The following is a 25,504-nucleotide window of genomic DNA, read 5'->3' as shown; positions in this document are numbered from 1 at the left end:
AATATGTAGGCTAGGGAGTTTGGTGATTTTTGGTTTAAGTCGGGTCGGGTGGTTACCGGAATACCGGACGGTTTTCCGGTGACTTTGGCCGGTTTCGGCCTTGGCAAAGGCTGGACAGAAATGAGGGAGAGGGCTGGAGCTTGAGAGGTTTTTGGAGAGAGATTGGCTTGAGAGAGAATGAAGTTGAAGAAGTCATTAAGTCTAATGATGCTAGGGAACTTATAGGAGGCTCTAATGGTTCGGTTAAGTGAAGTTAATTGCGGTTTTGAGGCTAATAGGGGGCTGCCGAAATTTTGATGGAGATTAGGGAGGGGAAGATGTCACTTAGAGTGTAGGGGAAGCAAGGGAGAAGTGATGGGGGTGATAGGAAGTGATAGATGTAAGAGGGAAATTTGAATTTGGAGTGGGGGGGGAGCTTGGAGCCGCCGGCCATGGAAAAATCTAGCCGAGGCTTGGGATCTAGCCCAGATCTTGGGTTTGAGCCGCGGCTTGGTGGCTTGGCTTGGCTGAGCTGTGGGTCCCACTCGACTAAGAGAAAAGCCGGAAAAAGCTTGAGACTTGATTGAACGTGAGTCCGATCTCCGATGTCCAATTAATTAATATATTTGGAATGCTTGAATGAAGAGAATTTGAATGAGCCTAATATCGCCATATGTCGTATGAACGAACGTTCGGGTGACTCAGCGCCTCGAGAGTCGGTTTCATCCCGTTTGGGAGTTCAGAGTGGAATTAACCGTCTCTGTTCTCCGATTGCTCTTTTGTGCGTTGTAGTGCTTGTCTCGATGAGCTTTTTGTCTCGCGCGGGATCGTTGGCTCGCCGTCCCTGACCGAAGGCTGTTAGCCGGGGGAGATCTAGGGACTTGGGACCAGGGCTTTCTCAGTGGTTTTCGAATGTCTCGAGGCGTTCGGGGATCGCTGTGATCTCTGTTTGTCATGAACATGCCCCAAAGACTCGCCGGGAGGCGTTTGTGACCACTGAAACGTCCCTCGGGAGAGCAAGTCGAGTTTCGAAAGGTCATATGAAGCTTGTTCCATGATCCCGGTGGTCCCTGGGGTGCAGGCCCGTTTCCAAGTGCGGTTTACTTGTCAGTGGGTTGGGCCACCCGGAGCCCCGTTAGAAAAGACGTCCGTGAGAGTTTGGGGGACGCCCCGGCCTAAGCAGGACACCTCTGAAATGCGCCCGGATGCGTCATTGGTCACTTTGGCACCGGGAGGGATTTTTAGAGTCCCATATTGGGCACCTTTCAAGGCTTCGATGATTTGGTGATGAATAGTGCCATAGTGCCAGTCTCTACTGTTTTCGAGGCTCGTCGTCTGTTCACTCCTTCGATTGCCCCCTCGTGCTCTCCTAGTGGACTATGCTTCTCTCCCGTAATTCATGACTCTGTGCCCACATGTTCGCCTCCGGTTTCCCGATTGTGAATAGTGTCCCGTGCTTTGGTCGGAAGTCCTCCGTTGGAGCCGGTGGACCAAAATGGGATGCTGACACCCCACAGGGGGGCAGAAAGGGGAAGGAAGTATCCGTCAATACCATCAATCCAGGGCGCCAAGGTTCGCAACAGTATACTGTGAACTTCCAACCTACGCCACCGGTTGCTCAAGCATATGCTTTGCCCCCTGCCCAGTACCAACTGCAGTACTTCTCTGCACCGTCGCCTATCCTACCATCCCCGGCCCCGCAGGAAATCGTCCACCACTACACTCCTACTCCTCCTCAGACCCAGCAATACGCACCCCTGACTATGAGATCTCCAGAACCGGCGCAACGAGCTCCCGCCTCACAGGGACAACAGGGTAGCGCCTTCCAACCCCGCCAACGCAAGCAATTCACGCCCCTACCAGCTCCCCCCTCCCACATATACCGGCAGCTCCTCGTGGGTAATAAGATCAAACCGGAATCACCAGGTCCCAACTGTAACCCGGCGGCTCAGAGTCAAAACTTGCACTGCAAGTTTCACCAGGGAGCTCCTAGCCATACCCTCGACAACTGTTGGAGGCTACGGGAAAGATCCAAGAGATGATCGATGCGAAGGAGCTCTCGTTCAATGCCGTGGGACCTCCGAACATCCACACCAACCCCCCTGACCATGCGTCAAGCTCAGGACCGACAATCAACTTGGTTGACGTAGTAAACAAATTATTTATTAGTCTAACCGAACCTTTTGGACTTCTCTCGCTTCTCTTTTTCTCTTGTCAATAAGTGGAGATAGATAAAAGCATTATAAAATTCACTCTCCTTTTCTTTGACCAAAAAGTGAGATATATAAAAGTTCAAAACGCAAAAACCTCTTCAACTGATGGGCTCACGAACCAGAACTGGATGAAAAAGAATGGTGGAGGGTAGAACCAACTAAATTCACTCGATAAGATAATTCGCCACGAGTAAGAAAAGTCGATTTGATTCGCCACGCTCAAAGATGAACGATAAGAATCAGGGTTTACGTCACTAAACAATAAGAAAATAGAAGAAACGCTCTAAGCAATTTCATTTGAAATATTCAACAATTGGTGTTTCTGAGATCTCCTCCTAGCATATATATAGAGGGAAGACACCCCCTTGACTTTAGAATAGGAAAGTGACATATATTATCCTCTAGACAACTTTCCTAAAATGGAATAACGATATATCTGAAATATAGAGGGAAGACATCCTAGATAACATTCCTAAAATGGAATAAAGAAATAATATGAAATAGGAAACATAAGACTTCTGATTCAAGCTAATATAAGAAATAATATCTAATTAAGAGAAACTATATTATAGCAATATTATCTTCTTGAGGCAACCGAGTCTTCTAGAATATGGGTTGTCACTTTGGGCTGGGCTGTTCGTCATATTTCCACGCACTTAAGTATAGTAATAGGCCCGGGGTGAATTGCAGCAAGCTTCTTTGCCTTGGAACGCGTGATAGGACCCGAACTAGATCTGACCTCATTCTGGATTGCATTCTTGGGCACATCATCCCCTCTTGGTTCGGAAGGATTTGCCCTCAAATCCATATCTTCTTCATCTTCAAAATACGGAGATAGGTCTTTCACTTTGAAGGTCATTAAAACATTGTAATCGCCAGGCAATTCAATCTTGTAAGCATTGTCATTAACCTTTTCCTTGACACGAAATGGACCCTCAGCCCGTGGCATCAACTTGCTCTTTTTCTTACTTGGAAACCTATCATTGCGAAGGTAGATCCAAAAAAGATCACCTGGATTGAAATGAACTTACTTCCTTTCTTTGTTCGTGCCCTGAGCATATGCTGCATTCTTCTTCTCAATCTGCTTCTTCATTTGCTTATGCAAAGCTTTAATTTGCTCAGCCCATTTCTTGCCATCCAAACACACTCTTGAACTGGCTAGTAAGGGTGCCAAATCAAGGGGTGTGATAGGATTGAAGCCATAAACCACTTCGGAAGGAGTCTTCCTAGTAGTGCTATGGATGCTCCGATTGTAAGAGAATTCAACCAGAGCAAGGCAAGTATCCCAACTCTTTAAGTTTTTATTCACAATAGCTCGAATTAAAAAGGAGAGAGTACAATTTACCACTTTAGTTTGGCCATCAGTTTGGGGATGACAAGCCGTGTTGAATAGCAATTTAGTGCCAAGCTTCACCCATAAGATCTTCCAAAAGTAACTCAGGAACTTAGGTTCCTGATCAGACACAATGCTCATAGGAATACCATGCATCCTCACTAATTCTTTGAAGAACAAATCAGCAACATGGGAAGTATCATCAGACTTGTGATACGGAATGAAATGAGCCATCTTCGAGAAGAGATCAACTACGATCAGAATCGAGTCTTTGCCCCTCTAAGTCCTTGGTAAGCCAAGTATGAAATCCATGCTCAAATCAATCCATGGATGGTCCGAAATTGGCAGGGGCATATATAGGCCATGGGGAGCCTCTTTGCTTTTTGCCTTTTTGCAAGTAATACACCACTCAATAATCCGGTACACATCCCGAATTATTTTTTACTAGTAGAAATGCTCCTTGACCATCTCAAGAGTCTTCTTCTCTTCGAAATGGCCGTCTAACCCCCCAGCATGAGCCTCCCGCACTAATAACTCACGAACGGATCCACTCGGAATACAAAGCTTGCCAAACTTATACAAGTATCTATTATGCAGCTAATACCCATCAACAGCACCCTTATTGCAAGTCAAATGAATTGGAGCAAAGTATGGATCTTCCACATATTGACTTTTAATCAGCTCAAACTCCAGCAGCTTAGCATTCATGAGGGAAATCAATGCATACTTTCGAGATAGGGCATTAGCCACGACATTAATATTCCCTTGCTTGTATATGATAAGGAAATATCTCCAAGTATTCCACTCATTTGGCATGCCTTCGATTCAGCTTGTTCTATCCTTTCAAATACTTCAGGGACTCATGATCGGTGTGAATGACGAACTCCTTGGGGAGTAAGTAGTGTTCCCACGTTTCAAGAGCTCGGATCAGAGTATAAAACTCTTTGTCTTACGTCGAGTAGTTCAGGCTCGCACCGCTTAGCTTCTCACTGAAATAAGCTATTAGGCGTTTGTCTTGCATAAGAACAACTCCAACCCCAACTCCCGAAGCATCACATTCAATCTCAAACATCTTGGAGAAGTCGAGTAGGGCTAAGATAGGAGCTGAACAAAGCATGTCCTTGATGATCTCAAAACTTCGTTGGGTTGATTCACTCCACTTGAACTTGATACCCTTCTTCATACATTCAATTAATGGAGCAAGTAGAGTGCTGAAATTCTTCATAAATCTCCTATAAAAGGATGTCAGGCAATGGAAACTCCTCACCTGGGATGTAGTAGTGGGAATGGGCCATTCTCGAATGGCCTTGACCTTTTCTTCATCAACTTCGACGCCCTACTGAGAGAGAACAAAGCCAAGAAAGACGACTTTATCCTGACAGAATCGACACTTCTTTATATTGCCATATAACTTATCTCTTCTCAGAATTTTGAAAACTCTCCTAAGATGCTCAGCATGCTCCTCAAGGGTCTTGCTGTAAACCAAAATTTCGTCAAAGTAGACAACAACAAAATGGCCAATGAATTCCTACAAGACATGGTTCGTCACCCTCATAAAAGGTGCTAGGAGTATTGGACAGTCTGAACAGCATAACCATCCACTCATATAAACCATGCTTAGTCTTGAAGGCTGTCTTCCACTCATCTCTCTCCTTTATGCCGATTTGATGATATCCACTTTTCATATCAATCTTTGAAAACACATTCGAACCATTCAACTCGTCAAGAATATTATCTAGTCGAGGAATGAGATGACGACATTTTACCGTAATCTTGTTGATGGCCTAACTGTTGCGCACATTCTCATGGACCCATCCTTCTTGGGCACCAAAAGAGCTGGTATAGAACATGGGCTCATGGACTCCCGTACATAACCCTGCTCAATCATTTCATTCACTTGTCGTTGCATCTCCTTTGCTTCATCTGGATTGCACTGATATACCGGTCGATTAGGCGAAGCAGCTCCAGGAACAAGATCAATTTGATGCGCATCCCCCTAATCGGAGGCAACCCTACCGGCAACTCTTCAGGAAATACATCAATGAACTCTTTTAAGAGAGCCATGAACCGAGGTGGAAGAAAAACCTGCTCTTTAGGTGTGGCTTCCTTCATGAACAGAATGAGAACTAAGTTGAAATTCGACAAAGTCCTCTCAAGCTCTCCAAGAGTCATCACCAAGTTTTCTTTCTTCGAGCCACTGGCACTCGCATTCTGGTCCTTCTGCACTTGTTGTGGACTAAGCGGTACTAGGACAATACTCTTCCCTTCTTTGATGAATGAATAAGTGTTCTTGTATCCATCGTGCAAAGCCCTCTTATCGTACTGCCACGGTCTTCCTAACAAAAAATTACTTGCATTCATCGTAACCACGTCACATAATACATCATCTTTATAAGTCTTCCCAATTGAGAATAGAATGCGAACTTGCTGAGTGACTCGTACCTCGCCTTGATCATTCAGCCATCTAAATTATTGGGGCATGGATGCTTCGCAGCAACCAAATTCAGCTTCTCCACCAAGGTAGTAGAAGCAATATTGGTTCAACTCCCACTGTCAATAATAACTCCGCACACCTTATTTTGGATGGTGCACCGAGTTTGGAAGAGATTCTCCTGCTGTTCTTCTTCCATCTTTGCTTCAGAACTCAAGACTCGACGAATTATGAGCATCTCACCTTCATTTTCAAACTCTACATTCTCTCCCTGCGCACCTCTAGAAGCCACCTCATACATCCCTTTATCTTCACTCTCGATCTCTTGAGTGCTCTAAATGGTCATCACTCGTTGATTCGGACATTCGGAAACTATGCGTCTTAATCCAAGACATTTAGATATTGGCCTTTCGAACAAAATATTTAAATATTGACCTTTTAAACCCTATTTTTACTAGACATTGACCATTCTACCCTATTTATTTAATAGATATTGATCTTTCTACCCATATATCATCTATATATATAGATAAAGGGACGAAACTGGACTTAAGAACGAAGATAGTGCGGGCACTAAGTTGGTCCAAGATGAAAGTTAAGGGACCAAATTGGGAATTCCACCTCCGTTACACGACAGTCGGAGTGTGCGTCGGACGATTACTTTCGGAGGAGCAAACGTTTAACCATAAACGTATTGGATTTCTGGCGAATTCCATTCGTGTTCCTCCTCCAGTCCTCTTCTTCTTCTTCCTCCTCCTCTTTGTACAGTCACTGCCACTAACAGCTTCACGCGGAGCTCCCCAAAGCCTCGACTTTGATCAGAATAAGAGATACCCAGAAGGAATTTCCGCAACCTGAGCGATGATTTCGGGGACAGTAGTCCCGACCCACTTCAGCTGCAGGCCTTGTCATTTCCCTGTCAACACCCCATCATGGGAAGAAGCTCTCAGAGTTGGATTTTCAAGAGCAAGAGCATCGCCAAGCAGTTCCTCTTTTTCCCCATTTCGTCTTATTAAGCGTAGCCACCGGCATCATCTTAGGAAGTCCGACACTAGCTCTGCAGTGATAGCTCGGGTCAGTGGAGATGGTGGGGGTGCCCCCAATGCGTCCCAGAAGCAGTCTGAGTCTCCTGTAAGTAGAGCTGTCAAAGATTGTATTTCTTTAAGGATTGGGACTCAAGATTTCTCATGGATTTACGTTACAAGTGTGAGCTGATTGTTCTTCCACCAAGAAATGAGTGATTCGTTAGTGTAGTGTTGATGAAGATTCAGATGACATTATGCAAAAAGTGAGACCATGATTAATGAATTGAATATGTTAGGCATGGCACAGCATATGTAGATGTATTTCGTGTATTACCCGTTTTGAGTAAGGAACTGTGATCTGCTTAATTTCAGGATATAGAGGAAGAAAACAGTACTTCATCTAGTTCAGCTGATGGGTACGTGGCTCTGTTTGTTCGAATGCTCGGGTTGGACCAGGACCCTCTGGACAGGGAACAAGCAGTGGTAGCTTTGTGGAAATATTCTTTGGGAGGAAAGAAGTACATTGATTCTATTATGCAGTTCCATGGGTGCATAAACCTGATAGTTAATCTACTCAAGTCCAAGTCAGGCTCAACATGTGAAGCAGCTGCAGGTCTATTAAGGTCTATATCTTCGGTTAATATATACAGAGAGAAGGTAGCTGATGCTGGAGCAATAGAGGAAATAACGGCTTTGCTAGCTCGACCTTCTTTACCTTCTGAGGTATACAAGAGGTACACCTTTGAGAATTTCTCCTCAAATATTTCTGAGTTCAAAAATCAGAAAATTGACATTCATTCTTGACCTATTTTTCGTAGGTGAAGGAGCAGAGTCTGTGTACCTTGTGGAACCTCTCCGTGGATGAGAAGTTCAGATTACAAATAGCTAGTCCTGATGTCCTTCCAATAATAATTGATTTATTGGATGATGAAGACTTGAAAGTGAAGGAAGCGGCTGGAGGGGTTATGTCCACTTTGGCGCTGAGCCAATCGAATCATAACACAATGGTTGAATTAGGTGCTATATTGAAACTGGTGAGAGTTACTTTTCCAGGCATATTTCTTTCTTTCTTTTCTTTTGGGATAAGTGTTGGTGCTTCTCATTAATAAGCAAAAGTATTTACAGTCACCTTTCTGGTTGAAGAACGTCAAATATTAATGGATATGCCAATCAGAAGAGAGAAGACATCAATAAAGGGAATTGAGCTGGTGCCTGCAGATTATTCTACAGAGAGAGAAACAGATATATATATATATATATATATAGAGAGAGAGAGAGAGAGAGAGAGAGAGAGAGAGAGAGAGCAGTTCCGCTTTGCAGGAATATTGTTCCTTAGTTCATCCATGTTTATCTTAAGATCTATGGTTCTCCTTAGGTGAGAGGAAAGAAGACGAGAGGGAAGGGAGGGAAAGGAAAGGAAAATCATCCCTCTTATTTGGTTGACTTACTAATGGAGGGATGAGGAGAGGTGAGGCGAAGAGAGGTAAGACGAGGAGAGCTTGTCAAAGAGAATTACTGTAGTATAGAAGGACAAAATATTCTGGTCACTCTTCTCTCACTATTCAAAGTTCGTTATTCCTTCAAGTTCCCTCAACTTAGGGGTCTGAAGAAATTCACAAAACCCCTTTCTTTGAAATTGTATGATTGGATAGAGCTTTAGTCCATAAAGGGTGCACCTGCTGTCCTACTGAACAAAGTCGAGTGAGTGAGGAAATTCATGTACTTGAAACAGGGAAATTTAATTACATCGATGTGGAAGTCTCGTACATAGTTGAAAATAATTGAAAACTTAGATCTTGTGGTTTTCCTTTAGCTAAATTTGCATCTGTAAGTGCACTTTTTCTGAATATCGCCTGAACTCATAGGCTGCTTGATGCTGTAAGAAGCTAAGTCAATCTATCATGTAATAGTTAAAAAACTGCTGGGGTTGCTGCACAATTATCGAGAATGTTTTATTAGGAGGATCATCAGTTGTGTTGCAGTATTACCTGCACTCTGTAATTCCTCCTTTGATGTTAGCATACGAATTTCATCATGGTATAGAATTTATTGATTTCTACAAGACTATATAATAACCTCAATTGCCATGCAGGCGGCAGTCTTGAGAACGAACGAGGAAGGGTGGAAAGTCATCAGGAAGGAGGCCAGAAACGCTCTCTTGGAGCTGGCAAAGAATGATTATTATAGAATTCTTATAATTGAGGAGGGTTTGATGCCTGTACCTATGGTTGGTTCTGCTGCTTATAAATCCTTCAAGCCATCTTTGCATTCTTGGCCTAGCTTACCTGACGGTACTGAGATCGAGCAAACTTTTAAGGAACCTTCCCGTTTTGGGGCTTCAGAATTGCTTCTTGGGCTGAATATAAGTGAGAATGATGCAAACATTGAGGAAGCTAAGATGAATGCATTAATTGGCCGTACCCAACAACAGTTCCTTGCACGAATTGGTGCTATCGAATTGGATGATGAGAAAAAAACGCAATTGGAAGCCTCCAGTAAGACCGGATTAACACTTTTACCATGTACTGATGGTGTGGCTAGATTGGTCTTAATTCTCGGGCTTGACGATGAGGGGGCAGTATCACGAGCTGCAGAAGCAATAGCTGATTCTTCAATCAATGAGTTTATGAGGGTATCCTTCAAAGAAGCTGGAGCAGTCAAGATTTTGGTTCAACTTCTGGAACGGGATAATGATGCTATTCGGTCATCTGTAACTCGTGCACTGGAGAGATTATCACTTAGGTAATCGATGTTCCGAATTCTCTAGGTCTCTCTGAAGACTTATTTATCTTCCAAGGGGGTGACATTTCATGTAACCTAATAAATTAAGCCCTTAAAAGTTGGTTAAGAGTTAATTGGAAAGAAAATGAAGAAGTGAGTGACGTAGAAAAACTGGAGGGATGCCTCAGGAGATGTTTGAGCAATTAAATGATGGATACCTTTCCATAAATAGGTTTCGAATTACTTTCAAGCTAGTGAGTAGTTGCTTTAGATGGCTCCCACGTTCCTCCATCCTCTTGATTTCCCTCCTTCCTTTCTGACTGTTGTTTTGTAAATTTTTTAAGCACTCAAGTTTTTCTCTGAAATGGATAGTAAGTTGAGGTTCTATGTTTTCAATTGCTGTCTCATGTCGGCTGTCCTATGCTCTCTTCCCCCCCCCCCCCCCCTTCCCTTTCTCTTTTGAAAAGACAGTGTCACCAATGATTTAGTTGCTTGCAAGCTTGCCTAATTTATCTCATTCTGATTCACGGTTCAGTTCCTAGACAAGTGTTAATGAGCAACTTTCCAGCCAAGCATGAGTGGCTGGCATATTAATGTTATTGTGTTTGTTTAACTGATTTTAGTTTTCATTTTGTTAAATGTGGAAGTCAAAATACAAAACTAAATTAAATGTCATGCTGACAAATGCATTTGAACAGCTGTTTTCAGAAATTGCCAGTGCAGAGGAGCACTCTGTCATCAATGTTCTAAGGCTTGTTTTGATTGTGTTATCAGAGACATGAATCAATCACCTCTATGGTATTTTAGTTGTAGGGCTTTACCCTGGGATATGCTCTGGAGTGGCTTCAATTTTTTATATGCTCTTCTGCGTTTTCCATGTATTGATTTTTGTTTTGTGTAATCTTCCACATACTAACAGTTTCTTTCCCTTTTGCTTACCTGAATTATTTTTCCAAACAGTGTGAGTGTCTGCCAAGCAGTAGAGGCTGAAGGTGTTATATATCATCTCGTTAAGATTCTGAAGGAGAAAGAAATCCCCGAGAGCCTGACTGAAAAGGTCTTTTAGTAAATCTTTCTTTCACGTGATTAAATCTAAAACCAGTTTTCATTTGATAACATGATGATTCCTTGTGCTGCAGACTTTGAACATACTTGCACGGATTCTAAATCCTAGTAAAGAGATGAAGTTAAAGGTTCGTCAGCTACTGCTATCATAATAACATGGATCTAAGACCTATCAACTGACCGGTTTTTTCTTGTGTTCCAGTTTTATCGTGGACCAGTTAATAAATCTAACCGGGGTTCGGAAGCAGGAGGGGAAACTTATTATTCCAACAGGTGGTCTACAAAATTATTTTATATTTCCAATAGAGCAACCAACTAATGGTTCATTAGCCCTATCTTGACTATTTGATTGGATATCAATGAGCTGAGGGTGATGGCTTGTCTGATATCGACTAATCTCCCATCTACGTCCGATGGTTTGATATAAATATGTGTTAATGTTTTTGAGAATAAAAAATTATGTAGGAAAGAAGTCTTTGACTCTTCTGTCATTTCCCGCCTTGTTGAGATCATGAAGAGTTCAAACCTGAACTTACGGCGAAAAGCAGCTTCTATTCTCGAATTTGCAACAACTATTGACTCATGCATGGACATGATCATATCAGCAGACATTGAATCTGGTCTCACAGCAGTTTTTCAGCAGACAAATTTGGATGGTATGTCAATGAAAATTTCCTTTTAAGTAGGCAAAGCATTGTTCCTTAAGTCTTTCCTTAAAATTTCAAGAAATTTCCTTTTACGTAGGCAAAGCATTGTTCCTTAAGTCTTTCCTTAAAATTTCAAGAACCTTGTGACAAGCTGTGATGTCTTTTATGCAAACAAACAAAGTCTGAGTTTTTAATGCGCACCTAATAAGCTTGGACCTTTTCACTTCGATTTGCATTTGGTCAGTAATATCAATTTGATGGTCTTGCTATTGGAGGGAATTCAATGATAAGTTACTGTGAGGAATTATAGCATTGGACTTCTTAACTCTGTGTTGAGTTCAACTGGACACACATTTCTAGTATACTCTTTAGCTTTTGAAGAAAGATGTGCACTATTTGCAAATTTTTTTCTTAGTTCTTCAAAATGAATCATTTCCAGATTGTTTCTCATAAAACTCTGGCAATTGTTGCTTTTTGTACATTTAGCAGATACTGAGTCTGATGCAGATCTGGAGGAGCCGGAAAAATACGCCCTCGAGGTTGAAGAAATGGGCCTCACTGTCTCTGCTGCATCTCGTCTACTGACAAAACTCCTAGACTCTGCTAGTTTCTGCCAGAGACTGAACTTCACCCATCTCACCACATTGTTACGCAAAACCTTAAGATCTAGCATTCCTGTCACCTGCAAGGACTGGGTGGCTGCCTGCCTTGTAAAGCTGATCTCTCTCTCCGGGACCACGAAAGGGCTTGAGGAGGACCTGATAAGCACGGAGGTTACTCTGTATGAAACAATCCCAAGGCTTATACAGCAGTTGGAGAGCTCTACGTCTGAGGAAGCTCGCGAAGGAGCGGTGGTGGAGCTCAACAGGATAGTGTCCAAAGGGGTGGCAGGATCCACCAGAGCAATCGCCTCTCAGGGTGGGATATTTCACCTGGTAAAGCTTCTGGGAGAAGGACCAAGTGAAAGGGCCTCGCAAGCGGCCTTGGCGGTGCTCTATAGTCTGAGCATGGATGCCGAGAATCACGAGGCGATTGTTGCTGCTGGAGCTGTGCCTATCCTGAGGAGGATTGTGCTGGCAGAGAGGCCAGAGTGGACTCGGGCACTGAGGTTGCTAAGGAATTTGCCAGTGTAATGTCGCCAAGGAATTTGCGGCGGTGAGACTGCAGGAGCTGAGACTTGGTTGTGAAAAATTCATGTTGCTATGTATTGAATATTCAGCAAATTGCTGCCAATTTTGAAAACAATACATGGTTACACACCCATATATAAGAAAGTCACTGTTTCGGATATGGAGGAAAGCGAATGGATGAAGACGTAGTTCTGTTCTTGTTCTTAAAATATACGTAGATACATGGTAGTTTTGACTGATATAGCAACCCTCAGAAAGAGCGGCTCGCCATTAATTTGTTACTCTACTGGGGCTAATGGTCGAGCGAGGGTCCTTGACCCCAGCGGCTTCACGCACAGTCCAGTCTTTGTCGACCAGCATAGGAGGCGTAGAATTCTTGGTGGATACTATTTCTAGATCAACATGGGCCCTGTTTGGTTTTAAGATATTATTTTAGAATCACAATTCTAACTTAACTCTACTCACTACAAAATAAAATAATTCATACAAACTCAAAGAGTGGGTTCCATTTATACCACTTTTTTTTAAAACAAAACAACATAACTCATACAAAGTCAAAGGGTGGACTTCATTTATATTACTCTTTTTCAAAATCAAAATTAAATTTTAAAATCCTATTATGAACCCAAACGCAACCAAGGACGAAACAAGATCATAGAATAACTCAATTACGACAGAAAAAAAATGTAGGGACTTGAACGGAACCTTCACAAAGTTGAGGTGCCATTTATGCTATTTGACCATTCTCCTGCCCTTAAAAATATCTCCCCCCCCCCCCCCCCCCCTCTCCCCATGTTACAGAAAGGTTCATTCTCTTCGTACATGCATTATCCATAATGATTGTGAGCTCTTAAAAATTAGAGAGGGAAACGGACATCACAACATGAATTGCTACTGCTGCTCCTTATCCTCCTCCTACTCCTCCATTTACGTTGCCTCCAGGACTTCACTCCTTGCTTCTCTAGCCGATGACCACTCCCTCCGCTCCACCCGTCCATCTTCCAGCCCTCCAGAAACCCCGCCGATTCCGAGGAGGCTCAGCAGAAGCCGGACTCGTCAGGATTGGCAACCAAAGAAGTCGACGCAGCAGCCGACCGTCATCCAAATAGAACGCGCCATTGGCACGGGCGTCTTCCGCGACAATGACCCCTTGTACGACTGCTCCCCTCCCATGGTCTCGATATTAGGATAACTTTACTGAAGCATATTATTCTCGATTGTTGGCTTTTGGTTTATTATTCTGGGCAATGGTATTGAGGTGTTTCTTGAAATGATTTTGTAGGGAGTTCGAGGAGAGGAGATCCGTTTTAGATGGTATAATCCCCGGCTCCTCAAGGAAGTTCGAGACAGCGGTAGAAAGGAAGTTCCGTGAGACTGGAGAGTGGCTCGTCAGAGAATCAGAAAGACGCTCCAACTCTTCCGGTATCGTTGCTATCAATCACGATTCACTATAGCTTGATACTATGATAACTTGATAGTATGTTCTTCTTTGAGTTATGAACCCGAATGTGAAAATCCTAAACCCCTCATAGCCCGTACGTACTGACTAGTTCTTGCTGATGTTGCTGGCATCAAGTAATTTTAAGTACTTGTGGTCCAGTTAAAATCTGACCATGTAAACGGACTATCAGTCCTTTTAGCTTTTCCGAGGCTACTGATGATTATCCGTATTCCCCGTAGTTGATCTGATCTGATAGGCTGTGCTATTCATATGGCTTGTTACAGGGAAAGGAATTTTGGTGGCCGTGTTCCAATGGATTCTTCCAACATGGATATTGCTGCTCCTAGTAACTTCCGGTATCATGAAGCTGCCGTTTGATATTCCACTTCTCAACGACCTGATTATGTGAATATGATGCAGTGGAAATGCAGAATAGCTCCCTCAACCAGGTCCAGGTTTTTTTTGAATCTCCACTCCCAAATACGAGACATTGGTTATTGTATAGCAGTTTAGATTTCTGATAATTGAAAAATCACTACCGAATATATGCTGGTGTCCCTATCTTAGTTGATAGGGTTCAGCTCTATAGCCCTCATAATGCACACATGACATTAACAGGCGTTTTACAGTTAAACCGAGTTATATGCTATTAGCATTTTGTTATACTTATGTGGGCATCATTATTACTTTTAATCGTGCTAAAGGGGTAAGGCCTTCTTAATTTCCATGGACTTCAACATTTAAACACGTCACACCTGAGTCATGACCTTGTTAATTGACAATGGAAACAAATGTGGAGCTGGGCAGCACCAAAACCAGTCGAAGCCTTCACCGATGGATAACTGTTGCTGCAAAGACTGCCAATTTGATCCAAGACGCTGCCTGACAAAGCCCTGCTATTCCTTAGGCTAACAGGAAACTAATGTGACGTATATAGAAGACCCTTATAGCTTGTTTGGATCGCGGGGCTAAGGAGGGTTATGGAGGGAGCAGTTAAAGTCCGAGACTGCTTTCATTGATCTCAGTTGACCTCAAGCAAGGCTGCAAGAGCACTAAGTGAAGGCCTAATGACCTCGACCTCAAGCAAAGTTGCATAGGCCTTGCCAAGGAAGTCCAACACGATCAACGTGTTGGGGCTGCCAAATTAGGCTTTCTTGAATGTGTATCTTGCTCTATGCAAAACAATATTGAGCTAGGCTCGGTAGTTGCTTCGACTATGCAGGCAACTCATTTGGTTGGTTTTACTCTGCTTTATAGTTCTTTCATATTTAGGAAATTCCTACGTGCGAGATAGAACACCTGCGCGTTGGATTGGTAATTTACGAGATAAGGCAACAAGGATAGTATGGGTATCCGGTTATCTGGAAATTCTTCTTCTTCTTCTTCTTCTTCTTCTTCTTCTTCTTCTTCTTTAAATTCGAATCCAGTTCAGCCCTTCTTTTATTAATAAATCGATCCAATACAATCAAGGATCCCAAAACTAGGCCCTTTACAAACACTGAACAACACATACCAAAACTCCCTTCTTTTCAAAAGGAGAAAGCAGTATAACAGACAGAAAAACTATTTATCCCTCATGCCCCAAATTCCCAGCAGCTCACTGTGCCTGTTCTGCACTTTTCTACAGAGATCCCAAGAGCCTCGATTGTACTGAGTCCTTGATGGATCCCCAGACCTTCTCAACAGAATGGCTTTCTCCTTCAAAGATCCTGTGGTTCCTGGCTTTCCAAATGAAATAGATGTAGGCATTCCATGCTAACCTAACAAGACAGGGCATGACTTGCCTTTGAGGTGCTAAACTGCCCAATTTAACTCCTCCGACCAGCAGCCAACTGATCTGCAAATACCACACTCGTGCGAAACCTTCATCCAGACCACTTTAGAGAAATTGCAAGCAAAGAAAAGATGATCCCCGCTCTCACTTTCTTCATTGCAACAAGGACAGGCCTGATCAACTCCCCCATTCCATAATACAACCTTGTCTAGTGTGGCTAGCTTGTTGTTGAGAGCTAACCAACTAATAAAGCTGTGTCTTGGGATAATAGGAATAGGAGTGCTCCAGATCAAAGCATTCCATCTAACTCGATCCCCTTTCTTCCTCAATGCCTGCCGAGCACCAGCTACAGTATGCTTCCCCCTGTTATCGGCTACCCAATGTACTACTGTGTCTTCTTTCCAAGCAACGAGATTAACTGCAGAAACGATCTCATGTATTTTGGGCATTCCATTGTAGTTTTAAGATTTCCAGTTGTTCATGTAACATCAGTGAGGTCCGAGGAATGGGCCAGAGGGTTAGCTTTCGCAGCAAGCTGTTGCTACATTTCAGTGGAGTTGGTGAACCTTGTACATTTTCCATTTTTGTTTTGGAAACATCTTCCAGGATGAGAAGGTAACGAGCATAAAGGAAATCGATGTTCGCGAGAAAAGTGCAACTACAGATCATGGCAGATGTTACTACGAAGTCAAGTTTCCTACAAGCTCTGCAGCATTTTAAGTTTTCGACTATGCAGAGATCATATCTTCTGCAGTTCTGCCAATATTCTTGTCGCCCCCTTGCAATGGTGCAGCTTCGCTATCTCGGAATGCCATAAGTTTGATCCTGCAGACATCATCCTCAACACCCACTGAGCAAGTAACAATATTCTCTCCTATTGGATGGATCATCTGGTATCAAATCGATGGTTCTCAAGCAGCTCTTGTAACTCCGATAAGCACAGGTAACATAAATTGAGGCTGACCTTTTAACATAATTTATCCGAACCCTGTGAGGATTGGTTCTTTATCGTCATCAATCCACAGTTCTTATTTAATAAGAATTACACATCAATCACCTGAGAGCGCCCATGGCTGCCCCCTCAACCAAGGCTACTGAGGAATGAGTATGTTGCCATCTCGAGTCTTGAGTTTCGGGTTCCTACACATTTGAATGTGCTTAGTTTGAATTCAACATAACACCGGAAGCTCAATTAAGAGTCAGACTTCGAGGAGTCCCACCAGTTGAATTTCGAAGTGAGGATCTATGAGTTGGACAATAAAAGTTCTCATAACATCCAAATAACATCCAAACTTCGAGGACGTCACAGTTTTTAGTTATATGCCCAGGAGTCGATGTACGTACTTTGAATAATTCCTATTTAGGATAGTTTTATTATTTATTATTCATAATATGTCATATTTATTAAAATAAGTTCAGAAAATTCTTGTTAGATGGTTCATTTTCAAGACAGGGACCATGGCTGGGGGCGGTGGCCGGCGGGGAGCCCCCTGTCTGCCCCTTCCCCTTCTCGCTCACTGTTTTCAAATAGAGGGGGAGAAGGGGAGGGGTCACAGCCCCACTAGGCGTGGTCCCTAGAGTTCAGTGACTATGCCTGGGGCGCGAACATCGGCGAGGGAGCCCCCAGCCGAGTCTGCTCCCCTCCCCTTCCCCGGTTGCTAGACTCCTGGCGACTTGCCTTTGGGGGCAGGGGCCCTCTGGCCGGTTTCCCCAGTTAAGAAGAAATTAAAATGAAAATAAAAATATCTAAATGATGTCATTTCGACTCAAGTTGATTAAAAGTAATATTTTCGACATTGTTAGATCCACATCAGCAGCCATATTAGATTTTCATTGAGGGAGTTAACAAAAGGACAAATATGGTAGATGGAAAGAACATGTTTGGGGCAAACTAGTGGCAAAATATTCGAGTGACAAAAGTGATTGGCAAATTGCAAATTGGAGGGTGACAGTGATAATGAACTCTAAAATTTATTAAATTCAAATTTTAATTTAATTTTAAAATTAAACTACATACTATGTCATTTTAAGAATAGTATGGAAATTTTAAAATTAATTTCAAACTAAAAGGTAAAACATAATTAAAAAAAATCATCGAAAGGTTGGTTATTCAAAGTAAACTTAAAAAGAAAACTATTCATTAAATTCTAGTCCTTTTGAATATTCCGATATCATTCATGCAAAAATATTCGAGGGGCAAAAGTGGTGGCAAATTGAAAATCGGAAGTGGCCACATATTTTTTAATTGAGACCAGTTCATTTAGACGTGCATATATGATATTGCCACTAATGCAATGCGATTGTTTGCTGGCGATCAGTTGTGACCATGGAGTATAAATGAATACAACTCAAATAATGCTAAGTGCAAAAACATAAAGTTTTGTCATTAAAAAAAAAAAGTTTGCCGAAAGTGTTTTAAAATTCTTTATTAAAAATAAAAAAATGCTAATTTAAATATAAAAATTTCTGGTATATAATAAAGAAAAGTAATTGTGCGAGAAGGATAGGCAAAATACACATACGATTGGTAAGGAGAACGGATTTCCGGGGAGAGATCCGGGTTTGACTCCCCCATGCATAATTATATGCGCGCCGGGGGGAAAATTCCCTCCGAATTCTAAAGGATATCGATGCAGCAAAACTCAATGTACAACCATGCGAAAACACCTCTTACATTTGTTTTTTTTGGCTAAAACATTTCAGAACACTTCCATTAAAAATACCACACGTAACAAGATCATACATTAACAATTGTATGTATATCTCTAATGACATTATTATAAACATAATAACATTAACGAGGCGGGAGTCTGTACGTCTTCATCGCAAAGTTAGTATTGGGTGCAAGTGATTGTCAACTCAGCTGCAGGAAACGCTATATGAGGGAGGCCTCCATGATCCCCCAAAATTACCTCCTGCCTCTTCATCACACCGACTTTTTTTTCCCCCGCTCGGAGATGATGTCAATCCTAACGTATCACATTTTGCCTTTTCACTTAACATTTTATTCTAGATTGCGCTGCTTGACCTTAGCAAGTCATATTACGTCTCACTGTGGAGAATGATCTGTATCAGCTCTGTACTCTTATCTCCACGCATGTTGTGGCATGCCTTGGCCATTGCATAAGTTTAGATTAGCATTCTTGATGGAGCAGCTCTACTTCATCTATCGCTGCTTGTTCTAGTCTCTCGAAAACTGTATTTACGTCGATGTTTTCAGACGCCATTTGTGTGCCGATGTTGGAGAAAATAGGAGGTGTGAGAGGACAAAGAATGTCCCACACCGGTTGAGAGAAAGAAAAGTGGGTAGTTTATATGAGATAAAGGCTCAACAACCTATTCGTATGATATCTACTACTTAGGTCAAGAACAAGTCAAGTAGCGAGTCCAATGCAAAAAGCGGAAGAAATTCACCCTTTGCGACATGTTGGTTCAGGAGTAATCAAAAGATCACCTAGAATTAGAAATGCCGGTCATGAAACATGAAACAATATATATTCTGTTTTAAGTGCGTTAATACTTGATTAATCGCATTTAAGACAACAACGTGACACTTTGCAAAATCTGTATACGCTCACTATATCCAAGTGAGCCACCAGCTTTACGAAAATGATCCAGAGGTGTTCGTTAGAAAGCCGTTCAATGTGGAGAGGCACCATAGTAGAAGCACGGGAAATAGATAGTTGAATAAAGGTAGGTAGGAAAGAAAACTTCTTAAGGTTTGCTATATTATATATAACCAGTTGCAGGAGATGGAGGAAGAAGAAGATGTCCGAGTCTATTTACATATGCAACTATGTCATGCCAATGGCGAAGGGATGCAAGGGGACGATTGTCAAAATGATATAATTGGGATATTAAATAGGATCCTTGGGTTCCTCTCACTGAATTACCAATTTGTACAGACAAACAGTACAACTTGTTTGCGCTATTCTATCTATCTATCTATCTATCTATCTATCTATCTATCTATCTATCTATCTATCTATCTATCTATCTAATTATCTATCTATCTATCTATCTAATACATATAAACTTGTAAAGCTCTGAGGTTTAGGAAAAAATTATGGCATTGTTCCATACTCTTGCAACTTTTTCTATTTTGTTTTATTTTAGTAATATCTTATTCAAATTTTAATGAATAAAAAAGAAAAAGCTTAAAATTACTTTCTTTGTCTCATTACCTTTCAATTTATATTATTATATAATATTTCAATTTGTAATGAATGAATAAACAAAAACTATACAATCACTTACTTTGTACTATAAGGCATAATTTAATTTATCATATTATATATTTCCGTTACATTGTAATGAATAAGACATAATATTTTATATTTATTTGGCATTTTTACAAATAAAAACATGAAAGTATTATATAGTTACAACTTTTACTATTTTCTTCTAATACATATAAACTTGTAAAGTTTTGCAGTTTTAGGAAGAAAGTATGGCATTGTTCCATACTCTTGCAACTTTTTCTATTTTGTTTTATTTTAGTAATATCTTATTCAATTTTTAATGAATAAAACAGAAAAAGCCTAAAATTACTTGCTTTGTATCATTACATTTCAATTTATATTATTACATAATATTTCAATTTGTAATAAATGAATAAACAAAAACAATACAATCACGTATAGCGCTTGATGTATTCGTTAACATAGATTTAAAATTGAATAAAGGATTTCTTAAGAACCCTGTAGACCATCCCCGTGTTGGTGGTTTAATACATATAAACTTGTGTATATATAAAGGGACGCGGCATAATGATTTATTCAATTGATAATCATAGGATAAATAAGAGAAAAAAAACTATTTTGATCCTCAAATCACTCATACTAATTGTGCAACTGCGACGATTATGGAAAGCGTCATGTTTTTATTTATTGAACAATAATGAAGATATTTTACTAGATTTCAAATCAACAATTGATTTCTTAAGATTATTAATTCAGTACGTACATAATTTATTAGTTGAAATCAACGTTATTCCTTGATCGGGTTATATTAGCTGAAATCAACACTATTACTTGATCGAGCTAACAAATTATGCACGGTTAGTGAATTAATAACCTTAAAACAAGACAAAATTTCAGCTGGAGATTCGAAGTCTAGTTGGAACGTCTTTACTATTCACTACAACAAAATTGATTTTTAGCAGTAAAACTTAGCAGCAAACATCAAAAGTGCTGCTAATATACCTCCATATAGCAGCAATATTATTTTTTGCTGCTATTAAGTTAGTGTTAGTAACAATTTAATGTTTTGCTACTAAAAGTACTAAGTATTAGCAACAACTTAATATTTTACTATAAAAGTAGTTAGTATTAATAACTACATAATATTTTCCTGCAAGATTAATTAACCATTAGTGACAACATAATATCATGCTGCTAAAATAGTAAGTAACATTGTTGCTGCTATTTTGTAAACTTTAGCAGAGATAATATAATGTTTATTTGGTCTGAGAATCCAAATAGAAAATTCCGGATGAAAATTCCTGTTGATAAATTTTTGGATAAGTTTAAAAGTTATTTTAGATTAAAAACTCATTAAAAAATTATCAACAATTTAATATTTACCTTTTTGCCAAATATCAAAGGGAATTCTATTCAGAATTTTTTGAAATAAATACAAAATGAGAAAAAATAAAAGTTCAAATATAAAAGTTTAACTTGCAGAAGATTGAGGTAAATAATAAAAAATACAAAACACAAGACACGTAACAAGGTGTCGGTGCAATGGTTGGTGTTGGTCTTGTTTGTGAAATAGTGCATTAGTAGCAACATTTTTTGCTGCTATTGACAAGTTTTCTTGTAGTGATTGTTCAAACACTAAAAAGATGGTTCAAAATGTCCTCGGTAACTAAAATACTCCATGTTTGATACCTCGTGTATCCCTTTATTAGCTATTATTATGATTTCTATTTCATTACACTAAGTCCACGAGCTTCCCTTATAACCGAAAAGATATGATTCAAAACAATAGGTATTCTGATTAAATTTCAGATCGATGACTGCATCATCATTGTAGAGACGTAATTAATGTTAGTTACTTTATCTTTTGTATCTTAACTGTATACATTAGCATCAGTCGCGTCCCTTTCTAGGAAAATTCTATTGTGCAATCAATAAAATTGATTGCATCATACCATTAAGTAATTTACTAAGCATGTGAGTAAAAGGTTATGTGATCTACTAAAAAATTAAGTAAAGTTACTCGAAATGTGTACGGTTTATTTCAAAATTTGTATAACTTATTTCGAAATATGTGTAATTTGTCTTGGAATCGGTGTAATTAAACTTTTTTATTAGTAATTTCCTTCCTTTGTTAGTAATTCACTAGAAATTTATGTAACTTACTACAAATTTGAGTAATTTATTTTATTGTATGGTGCAACTGATTGCACCCTAGACTTTCCCCCTTTATGTATTAGTTTGCGCGAGTGTTTCTTGTTCATCTGTAGTAATTGGCAATTCGGTTAGATATACCCAAGAGCCCCGTTTGATATCATCCCATCAGATGACTCCGATAATCGTCCCTGGCATTCCTTCGCCATTGGAAAGACACAATTGATGCCTATATAAACAGGCTCAAATATCTTCTTCGGAAGAAGTTCTTCCTCCATATCCTTCAGTTTGATTGTGTAGAAAAATTTAGGAAATTCTTTATCCATTTATCCAACTGACCATTTCCGATGCTTCGACAATTAGTGCTGCTGCCGCTTCCTTATTTATAATCAATTTTCAATGAACACCTCTCGATCATTTTCGTAAATCTTGTGGATGACTTAGATATACTGAGGATACTCAAAGTATAGTGTAAGTTAAATGGTACCCTTTTTTATGCATTACGGATTATACACACAGATAGATTATATAGATGTTTATGAATGATTGGGAGACTGTCGAATACCACATTTTGGCTTTCTGAGAAGCTCTTGACCATTAATATAATTATTCAAAATTCAACCTAAAAATAAAAGAAACACGAATCAGTTACATGGAAACTTCTAATTGGACGAAAATAGTCAGAGTTGGGAGATCATGCAAAAGACCAATAAGAGAGACGTCAACATTGACCCATATTTCAAGTCATTTGAATTGGTCTTGGAAGTCGGCCAAATTGGTTTCAGATGCTCCTTAATTTATATATGTTTCCTGTTTTCTTTGGCCGTCACTCAACAGAACAAATGTGTTTGACTAAATACACTCTAATTGACAAATATAATGGCAATAGAGATCTAGAAATCAAGATGTTTTAACTTCAATTCTTATCGTTAGAACTATTTATTGATGGACTCCGCCTTAGTGGCCCGCTAAGCGGGCCCGGTATGACATGCAACTCAAGTGGTTAATCAAGGTCCATGGAGCGAAGTCTATTTTTTATAAAACCTACTCTCCTAATTTAGCAAGCAAAATATTACATAGAATATCTCTAAAATATATGAAATCCCAAATATCTCGAGTCATATACCCCATCCTATATAAAACCCCTTCAAGTATGTCTTTATATTCTTAGTAATATTAGACATTCTCACACAGAGATCTGACTTAAGCATTGGAGAAGAAAATCGGGAAAAATCCTTGATCTTCCATTGTTTATAGGTTCGGAGTGGCATTGATCGAAGACTTAGGAACGTGAAGACCTATTAGGGTTCGGGGGACTAAATCAGACTCCATCACTTGTGCCCGTTGATTTAGATTTATAATAATATATAAAAGCCGAAAAGCACGAGGTGGACGCTCTATCTAAACTCGATTTTGGAACCCTTAGCTCCACAACTAGTGTCCTTATAGTTCCATTCAATGGATTTTGCCATATTTTTTTAATTGAATCAAGCTCAACGAATCGTTTCTAATTAGTCTATATCAGTCGTACTTATTAATTAATTATTTAGATTCTTTCTTAAATAATGAAAAAACTTAATCCAAGAATTGAAAGGGGTCTTGAGATACGAAAAGTTTTTAAAAAATTACTTATATATCTATAAAATTAATTTAAATACGATGCATACTTTAAATAGATATATTTCTTTAAATGTAAAGTTGTCATTGTTAATTATAAAGTAAAATAATATATTATTTTTATAATTTTCATCTTATGAATGTCAATATTTTATAACTTTTGAATACATCCAGCTTTGATTTCCATCAAAGTTTCCGTGTAACGCACGGGTTATTGCCTAGATCCCCTGTTTGGATTCAAAGAAAATTGATTTTAACTTTAACTTTAACTTTAACTTTAACTCAACACACTACACAACAAAATTACACATTTCCCAATTCAAAAATTTTAACTTTAACTTTAACTCAACACACTACATAATAAAAACACACGTTTCCCAAGTCAAAATCAAAGTAACTTTAACTCTGAATCCAAACGGCCCCTTATAATTTCAAAGGCTTTTCTTGTAACTGAAATATAATGGTCAATAGCTAACTTCATCTTTGCTTTATACTCATAATTTTTATTTGCATTTCCATCTTTACCATGTAAAATTTGGAAGGACTTAATATTGATTAAGCATTATCATGAATTTATAATGGTGCGTTTGGTTTCAGAGTTAAAGTAACTTTGATTTTGATTTTGATTTTGATTGTAGAAAATGACAAGTGAGATGTGATTATAAATTTGACTTGGGAAACGTGTATTTTTGTTGTGTAGTGTGTTGAGTTAAAGTTAAAGTTAAAATTTTTGACTTGGTATTTTTGTTGTGTAGTGTGTTGAGTTAAAGTTAAAGTTAAAGTTAAAATTTTTTGTTTAGGAATCCAAACAGGGCCAAGAGATTCACTTGAGCCATAGTTGATTCGACGCATACAAAGGAAAAGTATTAATGCAAGATCAAATAAAGTGTAATGCACTGGCGCATGCTCTCACCTAATAATCAAGATATCTCTAGTTCAATACTTAAGTGGGACAAGGGATAGAGCCACACTATACTGAGGAGGCCAATTGCCCCCTTGACATTTCCAAACCTTTAGTCAATGTGCATATAAAGTTTAAGAACTTTACTTTTGCCCAATAATAAGTGAATATGCCCCCTCATATTTGTTATTATCTAATTTTGCTCCTAAATTTCCTTATTTGTCCTGGTAAAAGTTCAAACCTTTTTGTACTTATATCCTTTCCAAAGAAAGAATTTTGTTCCAATTTTTAACTTTAGAAATTTCAAGGATTATTAACAAGGGTTATCCTTCCTTAAAAATAAAATCTCTTCTCCAAATTTATCAATTATCTATTGAATTTATTATAAGAGAGATGATATTTTGGTAATTTAAGCATGTTTTTCCTGCTATTTGTAAAGTTTTGCAAATCAAATCTACACGCTATTGAGAATGAAAATTTCAATTTTTATTTTCAATGAAGTAAATATAATTGCATATATTACATTGGTATTGGTTTATATATTGTTCACCTACAAGGAATTTTTGGCCCGTCCCGAAGTGAGACTACTCGTGCCTCTCTTTATTAGCTATTAAGATGTCTATATTATTGTACTATCCATAAGCCTCCATTATAACTGAAAAAGTATTAAAACAAGGATTCCCTTGAATTTAATTTTTGAAACAAGATACTCTACTTGATGAGAATTTTCGCTTGTCGTTTAATGTGGTGATCCCAGAGGGGTTGAACAACGCTTAGTCGGTGAAGGTTCTACCTCTAATGTGTACAGTATTAGAATGTATGCTGCATAAGAATTATAGATCACAAAGTGGGCATCTTAAATCATGTTGTACGA

General features: G+C 39.5%; 2 protein-coding genes across 7 annotated transcripts; both read left to right on the top strand.

Moving 5' to 3' along the window:
• The first annotated feature begins 6,652 nt into the window (after positions 1 to 6,652).
• LOC116200839 lies at positions 6,653 to 12,704 on the top strand. Of its 2 annotated transcripts, none has more exons than XM_031531769.1 (9): positions 6,653 to 7,087; positions 7,354 to 7,704; positions 7,800 to 8,015; positions 9,074 to 9,723; positions 10,663 to 10,759; positions 10,842 to 10,895; positions 10,970 to 11,040; positions 11,233 to 11,423; positions 11,901 to 12,704. In XM_031531769.1, exons 1-9 carry the CDS (start codon positions 6,818 to 6,820, stop codon positions 12,545 to 12,547), a joined length of 2,547 nt encoding a protein of 848 aa, XP_031387629.1. In that variant the 5' UTR covers positions 6,653 to 6,817; the 3' UTR covers positions 12,548 to 12,704. The 2 variants fall into 2 exon arrangements, with proteins under 2 accessions (XP_031387629.1, XP_031387630.1); XM_031531770.1 differs by having other exon boundaries at positions 6,654 to 7,087; positions 11,904 to 12,704.
• A 635-nt stretch (positions 12,705 to 13,339) lies between these two features.
• LOC116201830 (probable NAD(P)H dehydrogenase subunit CRR3, chloroplastic) lies at positions 13,340 to 15,361 on the top strand. 5 transcript variants are annotated; one of them, XM_031533255.1, is made up of 4 exons: positions 13,340 to 13,696; positions 13,827 to 13,966; positions 14,270 to 14,434; positions 14,901 to 15,361. In XM_031533255.1, exons 1-3 carry the CDS (start codon positions 13,428 to 13,430, stop codon positions 14,392 to 14,394), a joined length of 534 nt encoding a protein of 177 aa, XP_031389115.1. In that variant the 5' UTR covers positions 13,340 to 13,427; the 3' UTR covers positions 14,395 to 14,434; positions 14,901 to 15,361. The 5 variants fall into 5 exon arrangements, with proteins under 5 accessions (XP_031389115.1, XP_031389114.1, XP_031389113.1 ...); XM_031533254.1 differs by having other exon boundaries at positions 14,893 to 15,361; XM_031533253.1 differs by having other exon boundaries at positions 14,793 to 15,361.
• The last annotated feature ends 10,143 nt before the right edge of the window (positions 15,362 to 25,504 follow it).

The sequence above is a fragment of the Punica granatum genome, chromosome 3 (assembly GCF_007655135.1).
Source record: "Punica granatum isolate Tunisia-2019 chromosome 3, ASM765513v2, whole genome shotgun sequence".
NCBI lineage: Eukaryota > Viridiplantae > Streptophyta > Magnoliopsida > Myrtales > Lythraceae > Punica > Punica granatum.
This window is presented reverse-complemented; position numbering and strand designations above follow the sequence as displayed.